This window comes from Ciconia boyciana, chromosome 4 (assembly GCF_034638445.1).
Source record: "Ciconia boyciana chromosome 4, ASM3463844v1, whole genome shotgun sequence".
In the NCBI taxonomy this organism is placed as follows: domain Eukaryota; kingdom Metazoa; phylum Chordata; class Aves; order Ciconiiformes; family Ciconiidae; genus Ciconia; species Ciconia boyciana.
Window position 1 is genome coordinate 92,774,768 of NC_132937.1, and position 23,494 is coordinate 92,798,261.

Below are 23,494 nucleotides of genomic sequence, written 5' to 3' on the forward strand. Positions count from 1 at the left end.
GAGTTTTTTTGAGATACTCAAGTAGCTGAGAGCAGCCATCAGTAAGGAAGTAGTAACTTCCCCCAAAGTCCAGTTGTCTTTCTTCTCAGTTCCTAGTTGTGAGCTACTATTTAATATCTTCACTGGTAAAAGCAGATAAAAGTATCAGCACTGACGTTTTAACTTGTATCCAAATTTGATGTTAGAACTATAACCTCTCTTTTTATTAACCTTGCACTAGATATAAAGTGCTTAAAAGCTGTTAATTAACTTAAAATTTTGTTTCAGCTACTGAGTTGCAACTTCTGTTCTGGGAAGCTGCAGTTTTGGAAGGAAAGTTATTTACACTCCTGAGCAGGACCGGTGCATGTGCAGACACTGCTTTTATGATGCCTGTGGAGACTTAGCTGGAGTTCATTGACATTGCTCCTTAATTAGAGTGTATGTGACCCATTTGCTGACCACTGGGTTGTCCCTGTAGCCCTAAACTCATACGGCCCTCTCAGCCTGACCTGCAGGAGAACTGGCTCTGAGAAAGCACAGTTTTGTTCTTTTTAATAGCTGCTTTGTGGTTTCAGATCCTGGCACAAGCAGCAGGAAGCTGGTGAGTGCTTAGAAACTAACTTAATTGGATTGTGAAATCTTATGTGGTTTTGCTTCCAGACTTCATGACTCATCCTCTTGATAGCCTAGCCTTTCCCGTTAAGATAGTAGAGTGCTTATAAATATGACGCAAGGCATACTTGCTTTTAGGAGAGCATCTTCTAAACCTTCCAGCCACTGGCTTGGTGTTCTTGTCTGAAGCCTACAAGAGAACTTCATGTCTGGACTTGTAGTAGAGTGGATTCTGTAGCCAGAAGTATAGTGCTCTGAGAAGGTGGAGGAAATGTGTAGCTACTGAAACCCCAAGCTGCCTGTAGTGTAAATCCAGTTGTGTGAATAAAGGAGTACTCAAATCCCATGAGTGTGAAGGAGGTGCTTCCTGTGTCTCAAACAGCTTTACTGGAGAACAGTAATACTTGAGTGATCAGCCCTAATCCACATCCTGGAGAAGAACCAGAGTTGATATGTTTCTGCCTAAATCGTGTACCTTGCCAAACTGCAAGGTAGTAGCACACCTCTAACTTCCTATATTGTTGCCTGTGGAAAACTTCTTACATATTCTGTTCATCCTCTTCCTTCCTTCACACCCCTCAAAGAAAAAGGGAATTTCCTGAAAGTATCAAGTGTGAGAGGAGCCACTACAAACTTCTGCAAATGTTCTTCATCCTGCCTTTTGCCTTTGTGCAAGTCACATCTTCCAGAGTGGAAGTTCACTTCTCACGTTGGTGCTAGAGCTTAGGGGTTTCCTCTTTTGAGGTCATGGGCTTAGTCTGCATGTCCTTATAGCCTTCCCGTCTGTGTGGACCATGCAGCACAAGGAGAAGGGAGAGAGAGAGGTGTTCATGGCTTTCCTGCTTGAAGAAACATTTGTAAATTGTTCCTGTAGTGGCATGGCGGTATACATGATGTTAGTTAAAACATAAGCAAAGAACACCAACTTCTGTGGCCTAAAGAGCATCTACCTTGTGCCAGTGACTACTGTCATAATCCATTTAAATCTCTACCTAGGCTTGCAATAGGCTGTCCTTCAAGATATCTCCCATTGCTTGTGCGTGATTACATGTCCAGTGTTGAGTCCAAAGGCCCATGAGCCAATCCACAGTGATGATCATCAGTGCTTTGCGTTTACTTTTCTTTTTCTTTTTTTTTTTTTCAGGAAGCCTGTAAGGTTAAAAATGGAAGCTAGAAAATAGAGGCTTAGGAATTTTATTCTGCAGCCATAGCTGATCACTGTTTCTGTACTACGGTCGAGAGATAACACTGAGGTCTCTTATCCAGTTCTTTGGACAAACCTAAATATTTGTTTCATACATGCTAGTGTAAATCAGGAAATGCTTAGTGCAACTGTAAATGGGAAGGAGGAGAGAATGCTTGCTCTGGAGCTGTAGTCAAGCTGCTCAGTTTGAGAACTAGGAACTGAGCCTAGGCACTCATCACTTACACTAAATGGTTTTCCTCTTCCTGTACCTCTAGCAAGCTCTTCCTCAGTCTGCCTCCATATCAGGCGTGGAGATACGCGCAACTGCCCATCACCTCAAACAGCAGAGAACAAATTAAGCAATACCATCTCCTCCCTAATACAGAATTGGGGCTTTTCTCAGCCATAACTGAGTTTATTCAGGGTAACTACTGGACTGTTAACACACTTTCCTCTGTAGCTTTGCTCAGTGGGGTTTGAGCTAATTCAGCAGTCTAGCACACTTGGTGACAGTTTCAATCTTAATTTCTTTTGCTGCAGGTACCCACAGATGTTGAGAAGTGTCAAGACCGAGTAGAGTGTTTCAATGCTGACCTGAAAGCAGATATGGAGAGATGGCAGAACAACAAAAGGCAAGACTTTAGGCAGCTACTCATGGGGATGGCAGATAAAAACATCCAGTACTACGAGAAGGTATGTGGCACTGCTGGAGCATTGGCAGGAATAAAAGTAATTTCTTTTCCTCTGAAGTGGTGATAATTCTTCAGGACATCCTCACGCTGTCTTGAAGAAAATAATCTTGGACATCTACATGAGTTCTCTAGTGCTGTGGAACCTGCTCTTTGTCAGCAGCTTAGTGTAATCTATTGAGTTGCTGGTCATGCTCAAGTGATCTGCATGATACTAGCAGTCTTTTGCAAGGCAGCCCTTGTAACAGCATTTCATCCTGGATGCTTGTCTGTCTTGCATTTTTGAATTGAACAAATTGCTGAGCAGCAGTAGTGGCGATGAAAAAGACCAAAATTGCATGTTCTAGTAATACTACCAGACTCGAAAATCTCTTGATTCTGCCTTTTATGAACCAAACTACATGGGTTAATGTACATCCATAGATCTATATATAGATTACACCTGGTATGCATAAATTGTTCTAATCTCTGTCCCCTCGTGCATAGTTCTGTCCCTTGTATGCTAGTCCTGGAAATGCCTAGTTAGGTGCCTCTGCCCTTTTTCAGTTGGTGCAAGTGTACCTGAGATTGTGTTAGATTTTTTTTTTTTTAAGTGAAAGGGCCTTGACATTTAACTGCATATGCTGCCAGTCTAGTTTTCCTTCATGCTAGAACAGTACTGCCCAATGCAGTGCTTGATATATTAAACACTACTAGGCTTATGCGTGGTGACATACGTTATCTTCTTGCCTATTGCTTTGTAAAGTTTTTACAAACTTTTTCCTGTGCTAGCTTACCTCTCCATGTAATATTAATATGCACTTCCTTTGCCCCTTCCAATGTCTGTCTTGGCAGTAATTCATAACTAATCACACAGAACTTCCTTCACGCTGGTTTCTTTTCTGTTCTGAGACTGCTGTGGAGGGGATATTAAAGACTCCACTGAACATCCAGCAGTGCCTCTGCAATCGACAGTTAAATCTGCACATCCTAGTTTTGCTCTTAGCTGCAGCAAGTAAGCTTTTTGGTAGGAAAAGCGTCTAATCACTTCAAGATACACAACTGGAAATACTCTATTCACCTGCAGTACAATCAGCAAGATTAGAAGGAAGACGCTTGACAACAGTGACTTGTGGATATAAGAGCTGGTGATGACTTTGCCCATTCCCAGTGTTTAATAATGTGTTCTATGGTCTGTGTTTGTCCAGTTTTTCTGGGCAGTACATGGTTGAAAGACAGTAATGATACACAGCACAAGGACTGGAGTAAGTTAAGTGTCTGGGGAAATGATTCCAAAGCCTGGAGTGACTTTCTAATAACCCAGAAGCTAGACTCCACTTTTATTTTACTATACCAGGCACTACCAGTTCGTCATGTAATGGAGTCAAGTCCCAGAGGTTTACCAGAGTACACTGTGTCTCTGAACTACCTTCCCTAAATGCATGGGTTTTTCAAATAAGTTTGCTGGAGGTAGTCTATAATAGCTGCCATTGTGTCCAAATCAGCCCTCTCCCAAAATCACACCACAAAGTTGTGAATTTCTACTAGAAACAGTTTGTCTGCCTAGCTGAAAGCTGTGGTGTTCTTCAGTTTAGAAGCATCTAGCTTGATAATTTGGAAATCCTGGGTATTATGATGATTTTTAATGGCTTGGGCCAGCTGGTGACTTCGGAAAGCTTTAATTTGTTTTCTTTGTTTGGAAACTGCAGCTATTCTTTCTGAACACTTTCTTGCTGTTTTGAGGTTCTGGGGTTTTTTTACTTGTTCTGTAATAATCTATAAAGACCCAGCTAGCCTTTATTGAACTTGCATTCTGTTGGTCTGGAAGGGCTGGTCAAAAGTTACAAGAACTGATGTACAATCCATTTTTTTAAATCTTTATTTCTTTCTTCAGTGCCTTACGGCGTGGGAGTCAATTATACCACTATTGCAAGACAAGCCAGAGACCAAATAAGAAGTACCTTCATGGACAGTCTAGTGCTTCTACGCTCAGTACCACTAGACATACTGGAACTGTATGAAGGACTCCTTTTGTCAACTTAACTTCAACGCCAGCTGCACTTAGGCTGGAACAGACGCTCTGAAAACTATTTTTTTTTCCCCCACTTTCTGTGTTTAAACTGGGGTATGTTTCATCTTTTTGAGTTATCTTGAATGGTTCCTTCTTTATCCTATGGAGTGATTGGGGGTTCATAGTGAAAGTGCATGGGGATCTTGATAAAACTTACCTCTCTAGTCTGGAAGGAACTGATGAGTGGAACACTAAAAAGATGAAAATAAAACTCTACTGCAAGGTGCCAAATGACATCTTTATTACCATTCTGTTTTGTTTGCTAAAAAAAAAAGTTATTCCTATGATACAGTACTCCCTAACTAATCCTTATCCCTTTTTTTGGATGGACAGGGAAAAGCTGGAAATGAGTATTTTCTGTTTTGCTACTGCCCATATGCTCCCTCTGAATAAAATGGTTTCTGGTGACTTTTCTGTGTGGGAGTTGGGCTGGTCCTAGTCAGAACATACCAACACCACCTGCAGATAGCCTGTGATGCAAGCATGAACTGTGGTTTTTGTGAGTGTGGCATGCTGTTGGTTCATACTGAGTATCTTTATTTACCTTGGTGATTATAAAGTCATGTCAGTTGGCTGAAGTGTACTTGTGACTGACTTGGGGATCAAAATCAGCCTAGCTGCGGGAGTGTGTTGAACAGCAGCCTTTCAAGGCTTATGGGAATGGTGGAAGCAAGTATGAGTCTTTAGTGTATTTTTTGCTAAAGTTAGCTCTGGAAGTTGCATGGTAGAATTCTCTTGGTCCATGCTTTAAACGTTTTTGGTTTTGTTTTTTTTTTTTTTTTTCTGAACTAGAGCCACTTTGGGCTTGGTCACTTAAGGTGCCTGCTGTAGTAAAGGTAGAACTCTGCTTTCTCTCCCCATGTTTTTTTTGCAGCAGCCAAAAGCCAAAAAAGTGTCAAATGCTTGCTTACACCAAGCATCATTGTGTGTGAAACTTGCCTTAAACAGGTCGGTGGGGATAGGTGGGTACCCTGTTAGGTACAGATAGTGTTCATACCTGTCTCTACTGAACCACACGGCAAGTCTTTTAAGACTACTTTTGGTACAGATCTATTTTCTTAGTAGTTTTTACTGGCCTTTAGAAATGTAACCGCTTCTGCAAGTCCCTTTTTTCCCTTTCTCTTGCAGTCCAACCTCAAGTAAAAGCCTGCTTGGTGTTAATGGCCTTAGGAATGCTGCCATGATTCCCAGGGTCTCAGAGTCTTGGTTTAACAGCATGCAGATAATTCCTTTTTAACCATCCTAAGTGAGGGGGTTTGGGGCCAATATCAGTGTAATATTGAGATTTGGGGGAATAAATAACTCTGAGTGCTTACTGCTAAACTTGAGTGATTACTTGATCTCTGGCAATAGTCTTATGAAGGATCTGAGCACTAACTGAGTATGTGCAACTTCTGTGTTTTCCTGTGATGACCTACCAGGTACCAGTCTGGTTTGGACTTTATCCCTTCATAAACACGAAGTATACCTGAAGCCCCCTTACTCAGCTTGGTGGCTTTATAGCAACTGTCAAGATGAGTTACTGCAGCAATGTGGTAGCTGTCAGGCTAATGAGATGATGCTCTCTGGGTGCAAAAGTCAACTTTAAGACATTTTAAGAGGTCTTCCTTTTTGACTCAGCCTCCATTGACAGCTCTGTGGTACTAAACAAACTATGCTTTTTTGGTTTAAGCTCAGAGTTTATCAATATACAGTTATTTGGTGTAAATGAGAACTCTAAGTTGCTGTTAGGTCCAGAGCGACAAACTACTCTTGTTGTGCAAGGGAAGTGCTTAAGGGGACCATCTTGAAGGATTAACCAAGTATTTTCTTCAATCTTTCCCTTCTAAAGTAAGCACTTGCATAACATTTAACAGTCTTTTAACATTTAACATCTAAGATCTAACACTTAACATTTAACTTCAGGGTTACAGTCTTCCGTATTTCCCACAAATAGAGATCAACATGCTTTTTTGAGCTGGTTTCTGTGTGGGAAGTGCAATTTTATAGTTGACTCTGCAACATCACTGGGAGTCAAACAAAATGTAATTTGAACTAATATTTGGACAGTCTTCCCTTCACCTTATGAAAAAACAGTGCAAGATGAGTAGAAAGGATGGTGGGGTTTTTCCTACAGGTGAGTAGGTTTCGTCTGATGCCTTACAACACTGAGGTCCTGTTCACTCTTAGTTTTATGTCAGACTGAAGTTGGTGTTGGTTCTGGGGAATTTAGCAATTGACATCACAGCTGTTCATGAGAAGCATAATGGACAGTGGGGAGTACCAAGTGAAGTTCAAATCAACATGTTACTGTTGAGGCTGGAGCTGTTGAAGATCAGCTTAAATTTTTTCTTTAATCTGATGCCACTGATTCTGCAGCAGAGTTTTTAAACTAGTCCTCAACCAAAGCATGTTTTGATTTCAGATAAATCACTTTCTGGCTAAGCTATTGAAAGTCAGGCATGCTTTGCACTTCTCTCTTGGAGTTTGTGGCTCTGTGGCACCTGCAAGTTGACTTGGAGGAGAGGTTGGAACATGTGCCTCAGGTGTGGCCACTGATAGAATTTCTTATGTGATGTGGAAACCCAAAACTTCCTAAGCACCTACAAGGGAAGTAAAACAACATTCAAAAGAGGAGTCCTCTGCAAGAATTGCTGCAGTGCAATAAGCGTGTGTAGTGGTGGGTCTCAGCTCCTATGGGCTACGGAGGACGCTCTTTATAAAGAGCTGTTGGAGATCACTAGGTAGCTGTGGGAGAGGCAGTGAGGTGTGGGGAGGATCCTGACTGCGAGGTTTGGGGCAGCAGTGCCCAATGGGAGAACTACAAGATAGTGGAAAACTCTTTTAAGTTATAAAGTGACACTTGTAAAGAGTGCACTTACTTAACTGCTGTTAGTGGGAAGTTGAGATCTGAACTGTTAATGAAACTCTGACATGTTATCCTGTAATCCTTATGGGATAGGAGTCTCTCCTTTGGATGGCCCAAACTTAAGTGTGAAAAGTAAAAGGTGTTGGTAAAGGGAAGCAGGAGTAGTGCAGGAGCTTCAGCTTTGAGTAACTTCTTGAGTGTTCATTCATTTAAGGTCACCCTCTGCACATGCACTAAAATGACATCAAAAGTAGTTGCACCCTTTCTATAAGCCTGTGTAACGTGTGGGTCCTTCAACAGTCCTTAAATTAGCCCAGTTTTCCTTGTAATCATAGCCAGACCAAGTTCCCTCTCAGAGGATACATAATTCACTGCTGTCCTGGTTACTTCTGGGTAATTTCTGGGATGTTTGTTTCTTCTCTTAACTGGCACCAGCACAATAACGTAAGCACTGAGATCTTGTTTTCATGCTTGGTAATGAAGCATGTATTGTTCATATGTATCTTTACCAGGTTCTGACTCTTGCAATAAACACAGATGTTGAAACATCATGGCTTTTTCAGGTATCCATTGAAAAATGAAAAGGTAATAGGTTTAGCCCTAAAGACACGAACCCTTCTCACATGAGTTGTATCAAAGAATAAACTATGGATTCTTCACTGAAGTCTGCTTGGATTTTTGTCACACTGACACTTGTGGTAAGGATAGAGTAGCAGGATAAGTGGTAGAAAGAGGAACATCTGCAAAGCATGAGTGGCAGAGATGGTCCTGCGGAGGTACTGTGAGGTAGCCTTGCAGCAGTGGCTCTGCATAGCCTTTTCGCGATGCATGTTGCTTCAGGTGTCGGTCCTGCAGATGCCAGGGTACAAAAGAATTCCCTCCCAGCCCACCACGGACTGTTCAGTGTTTTAACAGGAGCCATGCTTTTGTTAAAACTTGCACAATTTAACTGAGTGTGATTAATGTTGCAGACTGTTTAAAATCCTAGTGCTGATAACCACTGAGCAAAATTGCATAGACTAGCTCATTAGATGTTCAGCCTTCTTATATTACGAAGGTAGAACAGTCTTTCCCTTGGTGTATTCACTTTTACTACAACAACCAGTAAATAGGGAAAATAGGGCCTTTTTTTAAGGTAGGCAACTTGCTACTACTTGCCAGATATTTTTTTTAAAGTAAAACTGGGGATCACAGGAATAAACTTGCCTTCTGGCAGTGTGAATGTTGCATTTTAAACTTTTTGGAAGTGCTATTTAACCAATTTTATGGAATAAAACGGCAATGCTTAATTCTATGTGTAGCACTTTGGAGTAATGCCGGGGTATCTGACTTGTACAAGTACTTGGTAATGAACTGGGCTACTTTTAAGGTTGCATGGCTAAGGCACAGTACTTGTGCAGAAAATAATGCACTTTCCAAAAAGGCATAAGTAGGTCACCCTTATGTAAGTGGCATGCTAAAACGTTAAAGGCTAGTTGCTGTTCTAGACTACTTTGAAGGCCTTGGTACGCTATGCTTTGAAGCTAAACCATTTCCTTAACTCTGCTGCTGGGATATGTATCCATACCTTCACATCAAGCAGCAGGGTTGGGGTCAGTGCCACATTCCCACTGCACAGGGAGACAGATTGCAGAGGGACAGTCTTACAATAGCAAACAGCCAAAGGGCTTTTGTCTTTAGTACATGAAAATAAAGCAGCACCGTCCTTGTTCTGTTTTCCTTTGTGCCTGCATCCTTCTGTCTCTCCTTAAGGTTTGGAGAGTTGGGCCATGCAGGTGAAGGCAAGCTGGCTGTGAGTGGAGGTGGATCTCATCCCTCTCCTTGTTGAAGGTGTCAGTACTGGGACTAAAACCCTGCTGACTTATTGCCCAGACTCTTCTGCTTTCAACCTCTATAAACCCACTCACCGGAACTAGAGTCACCATTCATACCATTAAAAACCAAAATGAAAGCTGTGAAAAGTCTTGTCTCTGTGTGAATTAGCTAGTAAATGACGTAAAAATGGGAAGGAGGCCTTTGTTTCCTGCGCTCGACCAAATCTGGCAACTGTGCTCTTGTTCAGACTCGCAGGCTATGAAATGTTGTCTTGCCTTCTGGTGCTGGCATGTTTCTATACCCTTTCATATATCTCTGTATAAATATACTTTGTGCATTGTTTACTATGGAACTAGTATTGATGGAGAAAAACACTTTGAGGTAAAACTGTTTGTAATTCTCTATTAGTGTGTACATTTTTTTAAAATGCACCGTTTGTTTACCTCAATTAATTTAATGGAATGGACCAATAAATGTATTAAAAGATGACTCCTTTACCTAGAATATAAAGTTTTCATTTTTTGCAGCCTTCACCATTGAAATGTTGTGTGCACTTATTTTGCTGGGCAGCTCACCGTCTTACTGCAGAAACACCCTTCCCTTAAAATCTTGTTCCACTGCTGATTTAACTCAAAGTCATCTGTCTGTTGCTGTCGTACATCTGGTATTACTTGAAAGTGAAGCCTGGAGCTGAGGAAAGATTGCAAGAGTGTGTGTGTGGGTGGGACGGGCAGCAGCAACTTCCTCAGAATAAGGGGTTGCACAGTGAGTAATCAGCTTCCGCTTGCTGCATCCGTGGCTCGAACTGAAGCTGCCTGATTTGCCTCCAGATTATTTTAGTCACTGAAAGGCTTTTAACTTGCCTTTACTTAGTCCAGGAGCTTGGAAGCCACTTATTCCTTGTTAATTCAATTAGCATGTAAGTAGACACATAATTTAAGCCCTGCTCCCTCTGGGGCATGCCAGTCTCTTGAATCATGTTTGGGTTTAGCTGACAACATCTCATGTCAGTTGCTGTATTGTACAAGGTTCCTTTCAGTAGGGGTTTCAACCCAGCATAAAGCTGGGGTAACAAGGTGACTATTAGCTGGCATTTAGTGTCCCTACACCTCCGTAAAGCCTGTAGGAGTAGTGTGCTGCACTTACCTGTTCTTAACCTGTTACACGAGTAGCACGTCCTGGTGGTGTGAGTTGAAAAGCCGGTATTGGCTCTTGAGTCATAGGTGTCTTCCCATGACCTCTGTTAAAGCACTGTCGGGGACAGTGGGACAATCTCCCAGAAGTCAGGGGTGCGAACATCTGTTCAGGAGTGCTTTATTGTATGGATTTCTAAGAAGTGTCTTAATCTTACTTTTTTTTTATTGTGTTATTTCTGTATTTAGTGGTCTTCTACATAACATTGATCAGCTGGGCTGACACATCTTCTGTAGCACTCGGGGAGCAGGTGTGTCCTGCTGACGACCACGCGCATGCAACACGTGGTTTGCGGACCCCTACTTCATCACCCAAAGTCACAGAACTGCCCTGAGGTTTCTGAATGAACAGACAAGAAGGAACTAATGGAAAACTGATCCTCTGCTTTCCCCTTACACATTGAATGATGTGTCTAGAAACGTCGTTTTCATTTCTACCCTGTTCTTGTCCCTCTGCGCTATAGCTAACCAGCCTAGCAGGAAAGCAAAATGCTCTGAAGACTGCTGGTGCGCAATAGCCAATGCAGGTACTCCGCAAGATGATGTACTGCAGAAATAACAGGGCAAATTTCTTTGTCCTCTGTGAGCTCAGTGGCTGAGAGTCCGTGGCATGTTGTGAAATGGAAACACAAATGAGATGCTTCTCGTAATGATGATAACTGTGGGGACTAATGCTTGGCAAACCTTCCACTTTGGTAGCTCAGAGCTGATAAAGAGCAAAAGATGCTTTAGCTGGTACAGCCTCTGTCACTTGGTCAGAATCTGAAGGGAGCCAGTAGTTGAACGTTGTTTGATGGCCATGATGCTGTAAAGAGCGATAAAAATGCAGGTTACAAGAGAGCTAGCAAACTACTTTCTCAAACTACAGTTTGCTTTTTCCCCATCAATTCTTTAGCTTAAACTTTGCTGTGAGTCTCTGGAGCTGGCTGAGTGCTCGTGTGATTCCTCTTGAGGATCTGCCAGCCTCTCTGTAAATTACTCTTGTGTACAAGCAATGACGTTGGCACCATTTGTCATCTTTCAGACTTGTAAGTCCTAATAACCCGTGTTTGTGCTGATAATGGTGCTAACTTCTACTTAGAGCCTGTATTAAAAAGCAGTTGAGTAGCTAGCAGTGTCTGTTAAACGCACAACCCTGTTAAATAGCAGGGTTGTGCGTAAGAAACAAGTCACTCTTGTGTCTGGAAAATATGAGGAGGAAAGCAGAGCCAGGGGAATGATGAGTATGAAGTAGCCTTCCCCACACTCATAGTCCTGCTGACACCAGGCATCAGATGTGTCACAAGCCCAGAAAACCTTCGGTGCTCTGGAGGAGGCAGAGCTGATGGTGTAGGAGCTTTCCTTAGTGTTGCTTTTTCTTTTCTTCCTATCTAAGTGATAACACTGAAGTTAGTATACATAAGTGCCTTTAGACTTTCTACTATTATTTTTTTAAAACATCACAGCAAATCTTGGCAAGAATTTTGCCTGGGATCAGATGTTAGCCTATCCAGTACCTGCCTTATATCTGAATGAAAATACTGTTGTTGCATGGATCAAATACTGACATTATCACAATTCATTTTAACTTCATACTGGAAGAGTCAGGCTCTTTCTAGTAATGCAGCGAGCTGGAGGGTCTTGGGGAGGGGATGATGGCCAAGGTGACATTTGGAGGGAGATCCTTCAAAAATCCTGGATGAGTAGATAGAGATGCTGTTTCAGCTTTCTCTCTTCAAATTAAGCTGGTTTTGTGCTTAAAACTTGTTCTTGAAATTGTACCTCTCAGTCGCTCTGTAGGTGTACTGAGCGACTGAGCAAATTCACTGGATCAGAAAAGTAACCATTTCCTTCACTATGTGATAATGGTTTATCTTTGAAGGAAACACCTGAGGGAGACTCAGATTATTCTTTTCTATCACAATGAATAAATAACCTGTAATGGATTTTTTTTTTAATGTTTTACTTTGTGTAGGATTACTCCCTCATTCTACTTATTACTATTTTCACAATAGCAAGCACTACGTTTGTGCGAAGACTTTGTCCCCTGGGATTATCAGCTCTTAAACCCTGCCAAATATTCCTCCTACAGCACTCATGTTAGATTAAACAAAAAGAAGATTAAAAACATTGGCTAGATCCCTTGCAAGTTCCATTCTTTGAATCTCCTTGATATTTGTCAACTCATTTCTGCAAGATTTTTGATTCTCTTCTTCCAATTTTTTTTATTTTTAAATTAATTTTTTGAATTATTTTTCCCATCTGTATTATACACCTTAGACCTAGAATCAGGAAGCATGGAGAAAATACAGCATGTCCTTTTGGACAAAACCCTTCCTATTCCTTACCTTAAAGGGAGGAGACTCAGGCAGCCAACTAGAAAAGACAAAATGAAACAGAAGCCGCTGTACCAGTTCATTGTGTTTTGGTAGATCTTGTTGTAGACTGTAGATGTCACTACTCCCGTGGTGACTAAAGACAGCTGCAGCAGGACAAACACCTTACCTGTAAAACAGGAACATAGTTTGTTACCGGGGAGGAAAAACCAGCTCTGGTACCTCCCTGATGAATCCAGGATCACTACTGTGTGGAAGAGCGATGTGGTCATTGCTGCATAAGCGCCAGATGGCATAAGCTTGTATCTGCTTCTGTTCCAGACCAGAATTAAATAACTTTTCCTTCTTTCAGGCATAGGACAAAAGATCCAACTAGAAAACTGTCTGCTTAAACAGTCTAGATGTAGAGGTAGCTGCTTGGAAGAGCAACAATAAACTGGGCAATAAGTGCTCCTTTCCCCAGGAGGTAGGAAGGTAGTCTTGGGCTAACATCTTCAGGACAGGAGAGATTTTAGTCAGGGTCTGCTTCTGCCCTAGGCCAGAAGAGTGGTCCACTGGGTTAAAATTCTAACAATGCCTGAAATGGGGAGGTGCGTGTGATTTGTAGGATGTTTAGGGCAGAGGAAAGGCAGAAACTGAACCCTAGTTGAACAGCTTTTTTTTGCTGAAGTGCACCCTTCTGTTGCTGTCGTGGTAAATGGGAGAAGGGGAAGTAACCCAGCCCTGACGGGATGTGCAGACTGGGAGCAAGGTCAGGGCTGTGTGCTGAGCTTGCTGTCCTGGCAGCCCTCCCCAGCCGCACAGCACCAGCGGCCAACACCTAAAGAGACAACACACTACCAGGAGGCAAGGGCTGCTCTGCTGTGTGGTCCTGCTCGAGAGCTGGTCTGCCACTGTAATCAGGTGTGGCCTGTATGACTCATGGTGGAGGTTAAAAACAACATTATGATTAATAATAATGATTAATTTGGGGTGTGAGCTGTGCTGTTTGTGGCAGGTAGGTGACTTTGCTATGGAGCACGTTGAGGAGCACAAGTAGAGTAGTAGGAACGAACTGGCGACAGAGCGGTGTCGTGTTCGTATGGCAGAAGGGAAAAGGATGCAAAGGATGGCTGTGGGAACATGTTTGGAGGAGGCACGAGCAGTCATGGGCTTGAGGTGCTATTTGAATGCATGGCCAGTCCTGTCTGTTGTGTCTGAATCCAGCTCATTGGGGTAAAAATGGTAGCCTTCAATACAGTGTTGTAAGATGCATATATTTTACTATTTTCTGATACTTTTTAAAAATAGAATTTCTGCTCCTGTTTACCAAAACAGGCCAATTTTTATGCAAAGGTTATCCTTTGTTAGTTAAATCATGGTCTGACAGGAAGAAATTGCCAGGTAACACTTGGAGACATGTTTAGAGAGCATAACTGAAAGAAGATGAAAGAAATCCACCCTTCCCAAAACTGGAAGTAAAAGAAGCCAAATATAAGTGGTTGTGAGTATCACAGTGCTTGAACCCAATGTCTTGCTTCTCTTGGTTTTCCCTGGAGTACTGTGTTTTTGAGCAGCACCTTAGATACTTTCCCTGCCTTTGAGCTGCACACTGATAGTAATCTCTTGAAGCACGTGCTGAAAATTTTGTGGATAAATGATGACACAACCAAGGACGAGAAGTTTGGATGTGACAATCTTGTCCTGCAAGTTTCTCTGCTCCTCCCTTCCCGTTTGTGGTACCAACTATTCTGGTTTTATTATGCAAAGCACAGATTGCAGCAATAACTTACCTTTCTCTTTGTACCTTAGGCTGAATGGAGGGATTTGAGGGTTTTTTGATCAGTAAGGTAACCAAAGTACTTACCATAGGATGATCCTTCGACATGCTTGGATAACATGGACCTGATGGTTGGTAAGGGGATGAGTGCAAAGAGCATCACTGCCCGTGCTGCAATGCAATGAATATGTAGTTATCATCAGTACCTGCTCCTTGTCTCCCAACACAGCAACCACTGCTTTTTAAGACTATGTGCTGCTGGCTTGGGCAGGGCCTTTGCTTCACCTTTTCTTGTCTCTTGAGTACCAGAAAGAAGTACAAATCTTTGGTAGGAGTGTAGGTCCTCACTTCATCCAAGCGACGGTGGATAAGCCACCTATTGCTCCCACTAGCAGAGGTGCTTCACCCAAACCAGCCGTGATCTCTTGGTCTCAGCCTGAAATCCCAGCGCATATGGAATATAGCACTATCCTTTGAGATAGTGAGGCCAATGATTTGAGTCTAACCAGCAGAGAAAGGACCTCATGCTACACGGCCTTGGCAGGAACAGTGCCTTTATAACACTATAGCTGTTTTCTATCCCGGTGCTTCTGACGTGCAGTATTTTAGGCTTTCTCTAGTGTGGAAACTTTTAGGGAGCTGTTATTATCTTCCTGTCAGCAGAACCAACCTCAGTGAGTACTTGGTCCATGTCTAGTATACTGAGGTGTTCCTGCAATGCAGGGAATAAGCATCCTGCACACTGTGTAGCAGCATGCATTCATGATGGACTTAATATTAAACAAGCATTTTTTAATTTTAATTTTTTATCTTTTGTTCCCCAGCCTGATTGCCTAAACAAACAAAATCTATTAAAAATTTCACTCAGTGTTTGGCTTTGTACACAAATAAAATATCCTACCATCTTTCCCTTTAGAATAACTTTCTTTGATTTTCAATTTCTCATTCCCTGTAGGGGCAGACAGAAAAATGGCTTCAGGCCATTTCTCTTAGATCTTTTTCTCACTTTCAGAAGCAAAACCTCAAAGCCATGCAACACACGATACTCTGTTTGTCATATATGAATCATCCATCTCACTGCCACAATGGATGCAGTTCTGGGGTTTTGTTTTCTGTGTTCCTGCAGAGGCTACCTCCCAACAATAAACTTGCCTTTCCTTCATCGTGGGATGCTGTCCTATCTGTTGTTACCTGCCCCTTGGTCATTTATACATAGCGTAAGATTTGTACACTACATTCTCATGATATTTTAGTTGCTAAAGCAGCTCCAATGTTTCACTATTAAGTTTCCCATCAGCCATAAATGCCTTAATATAACAAAAATAAATCACATCTTAAGATGTTTGCTTAATAGGAAACCTTTGCCAGTTTCTGTTGTAGCCTTAAGCCTTATCTCACAAAAAGCCAGTGCTTCCCATTAATGCAGCAGTGTGGTCCGACTAGTACAGGTAGCCAGCAAGAATTCCCACTCCCCTGCAGTGTGAGCATTGTTCCCCTGCTCAGATCTGGGCTATGGCCAAGTGACAAATTACAAGTCAACCAGCCTTAAACTAAGCCTTGGCAGGAGTGTATGTGTCCTCTGGATATTGTAGGGTGCTCAGTCTAAGGGGTACAAAGTGAGATGTGGGCAGAGGGGAATGATAATGAAGCCCTCTTGGGAATCACTCGTGTGACGGTCTGCTGAGCTCCCTGCTCTGAAACCTGTGGTGAAGCAGTGCAAAAGACGCTGAAACACCCCAGCCCCTTTCTCAGGGTGCTCTCGCTTGTGCGAGTGGCCGTTCAACTCACCGATGTAGAACAGGAACGTCCACCGCACAAAGGCCATGATGAGGATGCCAGCGCTGAAGGATGCCACTCCAATCATGACCATGGTAATGTCCCTCAGGTATTTGGAAAACACAAATACCCCTAGAAAGCTGGTGATGAAGATCACGTACCCAGCAGCATTGCCGTGGCCGATCTGCACGGCATTCCAACGTAAAGGCTCCCTGAGCAAGAAGAGTGGGAGTACATTCATTGCACCAACCACGGCAAGGTCATAGAGGATTGCTGCCACAAACAGCATGATGATGATGAGTTTTGAGGGAGATCCTGGAGTGGAACTGCTGCTTGCTGAAGGTTGGGAACTCTCTGCTGCTGCTTCTTTGTGGGCTGGCAGCTGGCTGCCCACCTCCTCTGCACTCTTGGCTGTGGCTGGAGAGGAAGCTGCTGGCTTGGGGACTGTCAGGACAAAAATGCTGTAGAGGAGGCAGAAAGCATAGCAAGCGATGCTGCAGCCCACCAGCACGGTGCCCTCTTGATAGCGGTCACTGAAGCCAACAAAGAGGTAGCCAGATGCCATGCTTCCCAGAAAGCCAGCGAGGCCATACACCAGCTCAATAATGATAAGCCGCAGAGACCTCCTGCTCTCGGAGGATCCCAGGGATCCCAGAGCCATGACGCCTGCCCAGAGCGTGGTGAAACCGCCTGTCAGCCCATTGAAGGCAGCAGCCCCATACATCACCTCAATTGGCCAGCCCAGCAGGATCAGGAGGAGCAGGAGAGTTTTGGAGCCCAAGTAGCCGAGAAGAGGGAAGCAGATGGGGATCTTCCGATGCATCCTGTCCCCCAGCTTGGACAAGCCATAGGCTGACACCAGCGGGCTCAGGCCCAGGACTAGGTTGTAGATAATATAAAAATTAGAGACAGCCTTCTGCTGAGCATCTTCCAGTGCATGGGAGGGAGCAGTGGCATTGGTCTGGTTGTAGTAGTTCTTCACCACCAGCAGCAGCGCCGTGTCGTAGAAGGCGCTGGCCACTTGGGAACCGGCGACCACCGGCTCAATCCATGTCCTCATCGCTGTCACCCCCACCATGCTGCCGGCAGGCACCTCTTCTTGGGGAGAGCTGTTTTCAGGGAGATGTGCTAGAGGAAATGGCTCTTCAGAAGCTCTGCTCTGGAGGCATGCTTGGAGAGGATCTGTGGAGGAAAAACGAAAGGTCTGCCGGACTGCACAGAGTCAGACAGTTGTGCAAGAGATGATCTGGCTGGGAGAATATTTGCACCTCGCCTTGCTACGTATACGCACGCACACACATCCCTGTGCTGCTCTGATCTCCAGCTCACACACGAGAGGCTTTTGTGCAGCTGGAGAACGCCCTGCACTCGCCAACTGCTGCTGCTCCTCTTCCTGGTGTAGTTTCAACAGAGGTCAGATGACCCAGGGGAATTTCTCTCTCCCAGTTTAAGAAGTGAAAATGCCCATAACAAATAATCGCTGCAATTTGGGGTGGTGGTTTGTTTTTTTGTTTGTTTTGGGGTTGTTTTTTTTTCCCTTTTGGCATCCTTCATGTGTCAGAGGACTCTCAGAGGCTGCGGGGGCAGGGGATGGCTGTGTGCTTTTTTGTCAGGTAATTTGTGAATTCCCCTTACCACTAGCTCTTTTCACTTTCTTCTATAGGCAAATATGTTGTTGGCTCTTTTGCTCTTACCTGCTCCCATCTGTTGCTGCATCATGTCCCTTGTGTCATTGTTGTTTCAATAACGCAGTCAGGAAATTGCACCAAAAAGAAATAGGAAAAAGCCTATTTTTGGTAACCTCCTCCCACGGCTGCCACTCTGCCAGCTGTGTCCTTTGGTTTTACAACATGGGAATTTCCAAGAGGAGGGGAAAAGTCCCAGTTTATCCAAAGGCACAGGCAACTGCTGTGCCCCAGTAATCGGCCAGCTGAGCTGGAGGCTGGGGTGGGTGAGAGCCTACCTCCAGGGAAGGGTCTTCCAGTCCCAGCCCCTCTCCGCAGGTGCTGATGCCACACACAGCTTTGCAGCTTGAAGTCAACTTCTGATTTTGCTGCTGCCCGGGGGGGCCAAGCGAAGCGACCTGCCCCAAGCGGCTCGGGGTCCCTGCAGGCACGATGGTGTGGCTGACCAGCGGCACAAGAAGCTCTTGGAGCAGGATATGGCGCAAGCAGGCTGCCAGCTCCAAGGAAGATGCTTGTGGTTCCAGCTGCAGGAAATACTTGGCGGATATTTGGCAGCCTCAAAAATGCTAACTTAAATGATAATGATCTCATTCTGCACTGGTTTAATGAATCATAACAGGCAGAATAACAATCTGTTCTAGGAAGATTTATGATGATTACTTTAAAAAATAAATTAATGATTAATTTGCAAGAACAACGTTAAAACCTCCATCTGTTGCATTCTCTATTGATTCAGGTGACATTTACTCAATGCCTGTGCACTCATGGCTCAGGAGTTTCATTTTTTCACTCTTAGTTTTGTTGTGCAATGATTTTTGGTTTATATTTCAATTCAAGGGAAAAAGTCCCAAGAACTAACAGGGAAAGGAGTGGGGAATTGTCTGCTAGAATGATTTGCTGCTAGACAATTTCAGTTTCACCAGAGAATTTGGGTTTTGTCAGGCCAAAAGGCTTCTAGCCAGCTGTAAAATATAACGTGGGTTGTTCCAACAGTTGGCGCTTTTTTCCCCAGATTTTTTGCAAAAAGTGTCTAGTGTCTTTAGTTTTTATTTAGAAGTGGGACAAATCTTTTTCTCCAAACCCTGGCATATTTCCAGAGGATAAAAATTCCAGCCAGCCTTACTGAAAGCTCCAAGGCATCAGCCTGTGACCAGTTTAAGCAACAAACACAACCAGAGGAATTGCCACGTTTCGCTTCACCCAAGGAGCCCTGTCTCTTCCACCAGACGTTGGAGGGAAAGATAAATGACTTTGTCCCATTCAAGCTTCAATTTGGGACATTAGTTATCTTGGAGTACAGAGGTATGTTACAGGCACTGCGCTTGAGGGACTGCAGATCTGCTCAACTCTTAAATAAGGGATATTTTTCCTCTGCAATTTGTTGCATGTACAGGCTGCCTGGCTTATTCATCTGACACTTGTCATTTAGGCGATACTGTGTTATGCGTAATGCTATTCAGGCCTAGATAGCTAATGAACTGTGCTAAATGCCAGTAGTGATCTCATGACTTACATATATGTTTCCAGGATATTCTGAGTGTTCATTCACATTAAATGTACATTTCAGAACTAGTTCTCGTGGAAGGATGTAATTTCACATCAGTAATTGCAAAACAGTGAATGCTAAAGTAAGAGTTTAACCCAGGCCTCAGACTATTTCCCACTGCAAATTACTTTTCATGAATACCATATTAATTTGATGCCACAAAGACTTCAAAATTACTATTCTCTAGCATCAGCTTTTCCATGGGGCCCAGTTCTCATATTACTAATATTTATAGGGACATTTGCATCCACTTTAAAATATGCTCGTGCAGCATAAACACAGAGGAGCCTTAAGAGCCTTAAGAGTCTGGCCCTTGACATTTAAGAAAAATGCACCTACAGAATCACTGAGACTAGTCTAAAAGCAAAAATACACTGCTGTAGCCTGCTGGAAAAGGAATATGTTGTTTTAGGGCATCCCTCTCTACAGTTTTCTTATCTGGCGACCCACTAGAGGCCAGGTCAGCGCCATGTTGCACCAGCTCTTGGACATTTGTCAGTCTGGCCAAATAGAGGCGTTAAATGTCTCCCTGTGGCGATGTTATACCTTCCTACGCAGTATTGCTTTTTCTTTTTTTTAACCATTTATGACAGCTACATCACTTTTTCTTTCTGAACAGGTTTGCTGTAGGGATTTCAGTATGCTGGGGCAGCTGGGCTTGGCAGGTACCAGCATTTTGGAGCCTGGTATTCAGCACTCCTCATTTGAAAAGGTCCTTTTGACATCCAGGACTGCAATCCAACGTGAGCGCGCAAGCCCTGTTCATATCCCTCGCCTAAGCCTGCTGATGGGATCTGTGATTTCCAGTCTCTGGCTGGCAAGACATTTCGCCTCTGAGGTGGTAAATCAGCTCTGTAACTCCTTCTCCTCCTTCGTACGTGCAGATCGTCCTGATGCACGCTGTGGCTTCGTGGCGGTGGCAAGGCAGGGAAACAGGACTGGGGACTGGGAAGCACCTGGGTCTGAGCCCAGATGGAGCTACGGTCGCGTTACAGCACAGGACGGAGGGACAGCTGGTTGAAAACACTGGGGAGAAGCAGCTATTTTGGTGACGGCTGTTTTCCTTTGGAAAATACATATTTGTCATAAATGACCACAGACTGTACTACCAAGCTGTGCTCTTTCTCTCTGTGGCTTGGGAGGTTGGCTTGCTCGCTGGCTGACGTTTAGTTATCTACGGCCCCTGTCCTCACAAGGCACATGGTTCTGCTTGCAGAGCTGGGGGAGATGGAGGGGGAGCGGAGGCTGCACAGAAAGCTGGGTGCATGGGGCAGGGGGAGTGGCTCCTGGCAGCTGCTGCTTCGCCACAGGGATGCGGCATCCTGGTCCAGGGCAGTCGTCTCGTCGGATCCAGAGCTGCCAGCAGTAGATGCTAATGCCTGAATGCCAAAGGCCAACCCAGCAGCCTTGTTTCAGCGTCTCTGGAAAACGACATCCAGGCTGTTTGGAAACTCACGATGCTGGTGCCAGTGTCTGTAGCACAACAGCTGGTAAGTCCACCGTTGCCGTAATAAAAAGCAGGACCACGCCCTTACAGGTGCACCTTGAGGTGTCTCAGACACCGAGACCCCTGGGCCAGCAGTCCGGCATTCAGGAGGTTTTGCAGCACCACCAGACATGTTGAGATCACCTATGGGGACATCTGCTTTCCTCTGCTGCTCATGGGAGGAAGAGGAAGCCCAGGCCACAGGCGGTATGAGCACGTGGCACCTCCTTCCCCAGTTTGTGAGGCTTCACCCATTGCCCCACACGAGCAAAGCCCAGGGCAGTGTGCAGGCTGCAAAAAAAGCTGGGAAATGGATTTGCTCCACGGAGAGACCTCATGGGGTGCACTGACGTGAAGCACGGTGAGGAGGGGTGACCCCATGCCAGGGTACGGGAGGTCCACCAGCCTTTCCTTGGAAGAAGCTGGCATTCCCCACCGCTTTGAGAGCAACACGGGAGGGCAGCAAGGCGCTGGAAACAGCAGCACTGTCCAGTTTCCTTTGGGACAGACGCTGGCTGACCACGTAGCACCGGAAACCTGCGTTGTCTTGCTTTCACCCCCACATGTCACGTTTTTGTCTGTTTTTCTCATTTCAGAGTTTCTTGCTTACCTGGTTGGAGTCTCCTGTGGGCTTCTCCCTCTGCTGGAAAGACAAAACACAGCATCCTCGACCCATACTTTTTGCTGAGTTGGCTTCGTTTTTCTTTAGCTTGAGGAATTTAGGCAATTAATAGTGCTGACAGCTAACCGTATGCCTTAACATTAATCCTCTCCATGGAAGCAGGAAAAAAAGCTTCTTGCAGTACCTGGTGTCTGCCTGATCAGCTGGACCACAGAACAAATCCTGCTGTAGTTCTTAGATAAGCCCCAGATACTCCTGGTGCTAGATGATTTTTTTTGTGTTCGCATCCTCCTTTTCATTAATATTCATGTCTTTTTAAAATTGTTGTCAGCATATATGGGTTTGGCATGGAAGCATTGCAAACTTCAAGAGTGTGCAGGCAGCAGTGGACTTGAGAAATGGAATGAAACAAACTATCCTAGAACTACAGCTTAAGCAATCCTATGTTGAATAAAGCAAAAGTGGACAGTCTGGAAGAATGAAATAACCATAGCAAAAACATGACTATTAAAAAATTACACTACTGAATGAACGATAGTCAATAATCTGTAAAAACTCGGTTCAAAACCAAAAACTGCCCTCCCTTGCCAAGTGCTCTCCAAAGCTATTTAGAAATAATTTTTATTACCTACTTCACATCTTCGTTTTTTATGTAGGTCTAGAAACTTTTATGGCAATGGTGAATGGGTACTGAAAAGCCTGCAAACGCATTTAAATAATAATAAGTTTGAGAAAAGGCATTAAGGGTGAGTAAAAGCTCTGTAGAAGAAGGAGTGTGTGAGTAAATTTGACTTGGGATTTATGAGATTGGAGAGGAACTGTGTGTTAAGCGTGGAGGTGAATTAGGGGAAGACTATACACAGAGCATATTGGAAAGGTTAACGTGGCAGAATAAAGGAGGAAAAATAAATAGTAAACCACCTGTCCTTGTGGCATGAAGCGGGGGAAGACGAAAAGAAGAGCAAGGGAAAGAGGAGCGGTGATTCTTCTGGGCTGGTAGGACCTTTGCTGGATAACTCAGCCCTAGCCAGGTACAATTAGAGGGAATGAGTATCTCTCCATAAGCCTGCGGCTCCATGCGGGTAAGAACAGCAGCTGGCAGAGGACATCAGGACAGTGGAGAGAAAAGGGATGAATCCACCCCATTTTCCAGGGTGAGAGGTGGAAACAATCAAGAGCATTGTAAATGCTTAAAGATACAGGCTCTGCCTTGTGCTTTGTGTAAGGCATAGTGCTTTTTGAGGAGAGGAGGGATGATAAAATATTTCTTTAAATCTTAGTCCTTCTGGAGACAATCTTGCCTGGTAATCCAGCTGTTTTCACCTGGCAGATCCCCAGTTAGCCCCCTGCGTGGCTAAATTTACATTTTGAAGGCAGGTAAAACAAGTGCTGAAGCCATGACCTGCAGTAAGCCGCAGTGATATCCACCCTGGACACTCAGAGCAGGCAGATGGTAACTCACTCCTCGCAGCCGCTCTCTGTTTACTCTGCTGGGCCAGGTCCTGAGCACAGAAATTGGCAAGAAAGATTAGCTATGGTGTTAGTCACTGGGGTCTTTAAATTTTCCAGGCTATTTTATGCACAACATCCTGTCAAACACATTATTTGTTTAAAAAACCCCAAGAAACAGCATACACAACCCCAAAGCTGCAGATGCTGCAGCACACTCTGGTGACATTTATGAGCCACACCATCCTCTTTTTCCATGTAGCAGCTCTTCCAGTGGGGGATGTTTACTGAACCTCTGCGGCTCAGAAATAAAAAAACACAAGAAACTTGGTAACAAGCTCTCAAACCCTTTCCTTCATTACAGAGCACCATGTGCTCAGAGCCAGGCAGGTCCTCCATGGACCACTCGCAAGCCCCTCAGCGCAGCTGGTGGTGGCTGCTGAGCCCAGCCCAAGGTGGTTTCGGGGTACGAGGTTGCGTG

At 44.2% G+C, this 23,494-nt stretch overlaps 2 protein-coding genes and 1 long non-coding RNA gene across 6 annotated transcripts in view; 2 read left to right on the plus strand and 1 right to left on the minus strand.

Annotated features, from left to right (window-relative positions):
* SNX30 (sorting nexin family member 30) overlaps positions 1-9,694 on the plus strand; it is a 51,759-nt gene extending 42,065 nt beyond the window's left edge. The window contains exons 8-9 of the mRNA XM_072860625.1: positions 2,321-2,473; positions 4,343-9,694. Of these exons, the coding sequence (XP_072716726.1) occupies positions 2,321-2,473; positions 4,343-4,402 (213 nt within the window). The 3' untranslated portion in view covers positions 4,403-9,694. The remainder of the gene's footprint in view (positions 1-2,320; positions 2,474-4,342) is intronic.
* SLC46A2 (solute carrier family 46 member 2) lies at positions 9,621-18,322 on the minus strand. Of its 3 annotated transcripts, XM_072860622.1 has the most exons (6): positions 18,189-18,300; positions 17,920-17,948; positions 16,238-17,407; positions 14,537-14,620; positions 12,703-12,859; positions 9,621-11,180 (listed from the first exon to the last, which is right to left on the minus strand). In XM_072860622.1, exons 2-6 carry the CDS (start codon positions 17,942-17,944, stop codon positions 11,123-11,125), a joined length of 1,494 nt encoding a protein of 497 aa, XP_072716723.1. In that variant the 5' UTR covers positions 17,945-17,948; positions 18,189-18,300; the 3' UTR covers positions 9,621-11,122. The 3 variants fall into 3 exon arrangements, with proteins under 3 accessions (XP_072716723.1, XP_072716724.1, XP_072716725.1); XM_072860623.1 differs by lacking the exon at positions 17,920-17,948 and having other exon boundaries at positions 9,624-11,180; positions 18,189-18,322; XM_072860624.1 differs by lacking the exons at positions 17,920-17,948; positions 18,189-18,300 and adding an exon at positions 17,494-17,633 and having other exon boundaries at positions 9,624-11,180.
* LOC140651317 (uncharacterized) lies at positions 16,878-22,816 on the plus strand. Of its 2 annotated transcripts, XR_012042346.1 has the most exons (5): positions 16,878-17,838; positions 19,008-19,212; positions 20,076-20,199; positions 20,341-20,946; positions 21,539-22,816. It is a non-coding gene; the product is annotated as an uncharacterized lncRNA (long non-coding RNA). The 2 variants fall into 2 exon arrangements; XR_012042345.1 differs by having other exon boundaries at positions 20,076-20,946.
* Positions 22,817-23,494: the final 678 nt, after the last annotated feature.

Coding starts and splice junctions, on each gene's coding strand:
- SLC46A2 (XM_072860622.1), bottom strand. CDS start 17,944: ATGATGCAGCAACAGATGGGAGCAG. Junction 17,408..17,919: donor GCAGCAACAGATGGGAGCAG/GTAAGAGCAAAA, acceptor TTTCCTCCACAG/ATCCTCTCCAAGCATGCCTC. Junction 14,621..16,237: donor GACGTTCCTGTTCTACATCG/GTGAGTTGAACG, acceptor ATTGCATTGCAG/CACGGGCAGTGATGCTCTTT.